The sequence below is a fragment of the Theropithecus gelada genome, unplaced genomic scaffold, assembly GCF_003255815.1.
Source record: "Theropithecus gelada isolate Dixy unplaced genomic scaffold, Tgel_1.0 HiC_scaffold_987, whole genome shotgun sequence".
Classification (NCBI taxonomy): Eukaryota; Metazoa; Chordata; class Mammalia; order Primates; family Cercopithecidae; genus Theropithecus; species Theropithecus gelada.
Window position 1 is genome coordinate 468 of NW_020266672.1, and position 6903 is coordinate 7370.

Consider the following 6903-nt stretch of genomic DNA (forward strand, 5'->3'; position numbering starts at 1 on the left):
TCACGCCATTCTCCCGCCTCAGCCTCTCAAGTAGCTGAGACTACAGGCGCCGCCACCGCGCCCGGCTAATTTTTTTTTTTGTATTTTTAGTAGAGACGGGGTTTCACCATGTTAGCCAGGATAGTCTCGATCTCCTGACCTCGTGATCCACCCGTCTCGGCCTCCCAAAGTGCTGGGATTACAGGCTTGAGCCATCGCGCCCGGCCCGAAGTTTTTTTTTTTTTACCCAGCCTTAGCTGGGTAAAATTCCAGTCTCTGGGATAATGTTCGCAGTGGGAAGATGGTGCAAGCACTGCAGAGCCAGTCTTGTTCCAAAGAGCACATGCAGTGCAGCTTTCAAAAGTGGGTAAGGCAGTTGGAAACCCATCTAGCAGTTAGTAAAATGCCAGTTTATAACCTGTGCCTGGTAAAGGAAGGGCAGGCTCTTTAAAAAGTGTCCTTCAGCACTGTCAAGGGGTGTGAGAACCTAGTGCCGACCCAGCGAGCCTGGGAGTTCGAAGGGCGGAACCCCTACCAGGAGAAAAGCACCTAATCATGTGTCCTAATTCAAGAAGCTCTTTTCTTTTTTCTTTCTTCTTTTTCTTTTTTTTTTTTGAGACAGAGTCTCACTCTATCGCCCAGGCTGGAGTACAGTGGTGCGATCTCGGCTCACTGCAAGCTCCGCCTCCCGGGTTCATGCCATTCTCCTGCCTCAGCCTCCCAAGTAGCTGGGACTACAGGCACCTGGCACCACGTCCGGCTAATTTTTTGTATTTTTAGTAGAGACAGGGATTCACCGTGTTAGCCAGGATGGTCTCCATCTCCTGACCTCATGATCTGCCCGCCTCAGCCTCCCAAAGTGCTGGGATTACAGGCATGAGCCACTGCGCCCAGCCAGAAGCTCTTTTCTTTTAAGGATGTCTCCTGATGTGGGCTTTTTGAAGGTATGGTCATTGTGAGATGGAAAAGGCTGGAGAGAGAAACTTTGTACCATAGGAGATTGAACCAACTCGGCTTTGCATGTGGTTTTAGCAAAAGCATTAATTATAGAATGTGATGTTAAGATCTATGAAGACTCTTCTGGAGTTCTTTTTGTTTTTTGAGATAGGCTCTCACTCTGTCGCCCAGGTGTGATCACAGCTCACTGCAGCCTCCACCTCCTGGGCTCAAGTGATCCTCCCACCTCAACCTCCTGAATAACTGAGACTACAGGTGTATGCTAGCATGCCTGGGTAGTTTTTGTATTTTTAGTAGAAATGGGGTTTCACCATGTTGGCCAGGCTGGTCTCTAACTCCTGAGCTCAAGTGATTTGCGTACCTCGGCCTCCCAAAGTGCTGGGACTACAGGTGTGAGCCACGGCACCTGGCCTCTTCTGGAGTTTTTAATCCTGAAACTTGAGATGCAGATTATACAAAAGGACTCAGTGAGAATTGAAAACCAAGTCTGGCCCTAAATCAATCCTAACAGGCTCTGAGTTTTCATATTTGTCTAGCAAATGCATTAATTGTCCAGAGTTTTGTTCTTAACTAAGTAGGAAATAACACCAGTCACACCAAAACAGTTAACGCCTTAGCTGGGTAAAATTCCAGCCTCTGGGATAATGTTCGCAGTGGGAAGATGGTGCAAGCACTGCAGAGCCAGTCTTGTTCCAAAAAGCACATGCAGTGCAGACGTGGGGAGTGGAGCTGTGCTGGCTGTCAGAGCAGCAAGCCTGAGTGAGAAAGGGAAAGGAGAATAAGATGGTGGGAAGGGAGGCAGCAGCAGGGTATTTGGGCACACTGGGACCCACTGAGGTGTCAGGTCTGATTGGAAGACCTGCATTTTGATCCTGGTTAGACACCAGCTTGGCCATATGATTTTGGGCAAGACCCTTTTGTAACCTTCCTTAGCTTTTTTACCCTTTTAAAAATGAGTAGCCAGGCACAATAGCTCACACCTGTAATCCCAGCACTTTGGGAAGCTGAGACAGGAGGATCACTTAAGCCCAGGAGTTTGAGACCAGCCCTGGGCAACGAAGCATGGACTCCTCTCTACACAAAATAAAAATTTAAAAAATTAGCCAGGCATGGTGGTGTACACCTGTACCAGCTACTTGGGAGGCTGAGGTGGAAGGAATACTTGAGCCCAGGAGGTTGAGGCTGCAGAGAGCTATGATCATCCCACTGCACTCCAGCCTGGGTGACAGAGCAAGACCCTGTCTCTAAAAAAAAGGATGATTAGATATCCTTTTATAGTCATGCATTGTGTAACGATGGGAGGTACGTTCTGAGACTTGCATCACTAGGCAATTTCATCATTGTGCAAACACCATAGAGTGTACTTACATAAACCTAGATGGTATAGCCTACTGCACACCTAGGCTTTGTGGTATGGCCTGTTGCTCCTAGGCTGCAAACCTGTACAACATGTTACTGTATTGGATACTGTAGGCAACACCATGGTATTTGTGTATCTAAACATACCTAAACATAGAAAAGGTACAGTAAAAATACAGTATTATAATCTTATGAGACCACCATCATATATGTGGTCGTTATTGACTGAGACATCATTAATGTGGTGCATGACTACACCAATCAGTCTGGAAACAAATTAAGAAGATAAGGAGAAAAGTCAGTGCTTTGAGGCTCTACAACACCTTGCTGTGTCCATTTAGAGGCTGTTGCTGTAATTAATGAAGCTGTCTCCTCCCAGGCAAAGCCTTTGGCTGTGTTGGAGGGTACATCGCCAGCACGAGTTCTCTGATTGACACGGTACGGTCCTATGCTGCTGGCTTCATCTTCACCACCTCTCTGCCACCCATGCTGCTGGCTGGAGCCCTGGAGTCTGTGCGAATCCTGAAGAGCGCTGAGGGACGGGTGCTTCGCCGCCAGCACCAGCGCAACGTCAAGCTCATGAGACAGATGCTAATGGATGCCGGCCTCCCTGTTGTCCACTGCCCCAGCCACATCATCCCTGTGCGGGTAATGGCGTGTCTCTGATTGGACTTGCTGTGGGCTGTGCCTCTACACATGATGTACGGATGTTCTGCTTCATACCTTCCTGAAGTTGGGCTTGAGAGGGGTGACTGCCAGGGAGGGATTGTAGCCAGCCACCCTCTGTCATGTTTCCGCCATTGGCTGACTTCACCATGAGAAGAAAGCCTTTGAACCCAGCAGGCTGGGGCAGAAGTTCCCTCTCCAGAGCACTGACCTTAACAGGGTAAACACAGAGCTTGTATCTGGAAAGCTCCAGAAGCCTCAGCTTGGCCAGCTTTGAAGTATGGCTTTCTACTTAGTAAATTTCAAAATAGGTTTTGCCCTTCCCACTACAAATGGTAGCACTGTTGATGTCACAGTTGAATTAGTGTAATGAATACAGCTAGTATAACCGAATCTAGATTATACATCCTGGGTATGAGAGTCTGCTGGTACGAATGGAACCAGTGTTTTCTCATTAAAAATGTATTTCTTTTTAATAAGGTTTTGGTTCTCTGGTCTTCACAAAACAACACTGGCTCCTTTTAAATGACAGGTGTTTGGGCAGCGCTTTCCCTCTGCCCCAAGCTTGCATATGTTGCTACAGTCTGGTCTTGAGCCTCAGTGTTGTGGGGACTGTGTTCGTTAGAATCTCTGCTAAGAGGTAGTCCTTCCTGTCGTGACCTTACCTTCTGCTCTCATGGAACTTAGGTTGCAGATGCTGCTAAAAACACGGAAGTCTGTGATGAACTAATGAGCAGACATAACATCTATGTGCAAGCAATCAATTACCCTACCGTGCCCCGGGGAGAAGAGCTCCTACGGATTGCCCCTACCCCTCACCACACACCCCAGATGATGAACTACTTCCTTGGTGAGTACCTTTGCAGTGTTTATAATTGAAGCCCTTCAGAGGCATTCAGATTTGTTTCTTCTTCTTTTTTTAGGTTTTTTTGTTTTTGTTTTTGTTTTTGTTTTTGAGATGGAGTCTCGCTCTTTTGCCCAGGCTGGAGTGCAGTGGCATGATCTTGGCTCACTGCAAGCTCCGCCTTCCGGGTTCACGCCATTCTCCTGCCTCAGCCTCCTGAGTAGCTAGGAATACAGGCACCTGCCACCACGCCTGGCTAATTTTTTGTATTTTTGGTAGAGACGGGGTTTCATCGTGTTAGCCAGGATGGTCTCGATCTGCTGACCTCGTGATCCGCCCGCCTCAGCCTCCCAAAGTGCTGGGATTACAGGCGTGAGCCACGGTGCCTGTTTCTTCTTTTTCCCAGTAACTAAGCATGCCCTCAAATGGTTCAAAACCCTAAACGATATTTATTGTCTGATTCACATCAAGAGGGTGGAGCGTCATTTTGGGAGCTCTGAGGGAGCCTGGGAATCTGCTCAGTGTTCCCAGTGCCCCCTTGTCTACATGGCTGAAGGATACACGGTAATGACTTGCAGGGAGAAGAGGCCTCTGAAGGCTTGAGTCCCTGCTGGTCCCCCAGAGTCCAGCTCACATTTGTCTTCGCCACTGCCCTCTACTCCATGACGTTGTATAATCCTTGAATAACCCCACACGTAATCCCCTCTGATAAGAGGAATTGCTCAACATTTTCAACTGCCCCGTGCTTCTATACTGCCCCACCCATGTCCAACCTAAAGGCAGAGACAGAGGGGGCTGTTAGCCACAGGTCACCTCTGCCTCAAAGGTACATTGCCCTCCCAAGCCCGCCCAGCATGGCTCAGCTTCCTCATGGGCTCTCTGTTCTATTGGAAATGCTGGGTTTAAACTGTCATGTGGCAGTGTTGGAGCAGCTTCTTCCCTACAGGTCTGTGAAATCAAGCCCAACTCGGGGTTTTATTTTTCTCTTTATTTATTTTTATGAAAGTCTTAAAATTTTTATAAAAGCCTTATCTCAATAGAGATATAACTCACATACCATAAAATTCACCCTTTAAAGTATCCAAGTCCATGATTTTTAAATACACTCCCAGTGTTATGCAGCCATCTCTTCTATCTGATTCTAGAACGTTTTCATCGCCTCAGGCCCCGCTGCCCATTAGGAATCACTCCTCTTTTCCCCATCCCCAGCCCCTGTCAACCACGGGTCTTTCTGTCTCTGTGGATTTGCCTTTTCTGGACCTTGTGTCTAAGTGGAAGCATATGGTGTGTGCTCCTTTGTGTCTGCCTTCTTCCAGCATCATGTCTGCAAAGCTCATCCATGCTGTAGCATTCATCAGCACTTCATTTCTTTCTGTTATCAAATAACCTTCCATTGTACAGATTTACCACATTTTGTTTATCCATCTATTGGTGGACATTTGGTTGTTTCTCTTGTTAACTATTATGACTAATGCTGCTATGAACATTTGTGTATGAGTGTTTATGTGGACATATGTATTCATTTCTTTTGTGTATATTACTCCCTTTAATATTTAAAAACTGTTTCTCTTCAGAGAATCTGCTGGTCACGTGGAAGCAAGTGGGGCTGGAACTGAAGCCGCATTCCTCAGCTGAGTGCAACTTCTGCAGGAGGCCACTGCATTTTGAAGTGATGAGTGAAAGAGAGAAGTCCTATTTCTCAGGCTTGAGCAAGTTGGTATCTGCTCAGGCCTGAGCATGACCTCAATTATTCCACTTAACCCCAGGCCATTATCATATCCAGATAGTCTTCAGAGTTGTCTTTATATGTGAATTAAGTTATATTAAATTTTAATCTATAGTAAAAACATAGTCCTGGAAATAAATTCTTGTTTAAGTGGTGGCTCTTTCTGCTATTGGCTACTGAATAAAATTCTTCATTGACTGGACACAGTGGCTCACACCTGTAATCACAATACTTGGGAGGCCAAAGCAAGAAGATCACTTGAGGCCAGAGTTTGAAGCTGCAGTGAGCCATGATTGCTCCACTGCACTCCAGCCTGGGTAACAGAGCAAGACTGCCTCTAAAATAAAAAATAATAATTGTCATCATCCCTTTAAGTTCAGTCTATATTCTAGGAATGAATAAGTTGAATAAAGTACTGGAGCTCTGGTAATGGCTTCAGAGCAGGAGAGGCAGAACCTCCCACAGCTTGAACCCTGCTACCTCCTTAATGCCTACTGTATCCAGTGGCTGACCCAGCTGCACCCGGCAACTGAACAGTTTTGAAAGAGTGACACCACCTTGGCGGCCGGTTTCACTTTAAACTTCTCACTTCATATCTTCAATGGACAGTGCTGCGTCGCAGTCCTGCTACAGCTGCCTCCCCCTGACTTTCCCTTTTAGCTACTGCCTTGACCCCATTTTTCCCTGTGAAAGTCTGGGCATCAGAAGACTGGCTTGTCTGTCACCACCCCATCCTCCAGCCTGTCAGCTTCCTGCACCTGTAGTTGTGTCCCATCCAGCAAAAGCAGAGGGGTTTGTGCTCCTCACCCTGCCTCTCTCCATTTGTATTTGAGGTCCTGTTGCTTCTTGCACGGTCCTACAACCATCTCTTTGCTGCAAAATTTCTCCCCCTCTGCTGGTTCGTTCTCCTTGGCCAGCAGAGGCTTTGTCCCCCTTCTGAAAAATAAGCTTGTTCTGTCTAGACCCTCTTCTTGCTCCCCCTGCCTCTCTGTGCTGCCCCTGTTCTGGGCAGTCACCCTTTCATCCCTGTTCTCTAGGAAGGCTGCTCATTTCTCACATCTATCTCTTATCTTGCCAAGTCCAGTGGCCAGTTCTGTCTTCCTTTGTTGGATCTCAGTGATATTTGCAGTGGTTGTCCTTGGCCTTTTTGAAGCTTCTCCTCTAAGCTGTGCCACTAACCTCTGCTGATTGTTTTCTCCCTACCTCATGAGCTGGTCCTTGCTCCATTTGGCTGAGTCTTCCTGTGAATGTTGATGGCCCCACCAGGCTGCTCTCTTAACTGTACTCAACTCCCCACCCAGCCCTGGGCTTTTTTTTTTTTTTTTTTTGAGACGGAGTCTCGCTCTGTCGCCCAGGCTGGAGTGCAGTAGCC

The 6903-nt window shown here is 47.2% G+C and overlaps 1 protein-coding gene across 1 annotated transcript; it reads left to right on the forward strand.

The window, feature by feature from the left end:
• Positions 1-2660: 2660 nt before the first annotated feature.
• LOC112618105 (5-aminolevulinate synthase, nonspecific, mitochondrial) lies at positions 2661-5670 on the forward strand (the record flags this gene model as incomplete). The annotated part of the gene is made up of 3 exons (XM_025374699.1): positions 2661-2943; positions 3649-3811; positions 5380-5670. Coding segments are annotated over 3 exons (607 nt in total), but the record flags the coding sequence as incomplete, so codon positions are not given.
• Positions 5671-6903: the final 1233 nt, after the last annotated feature.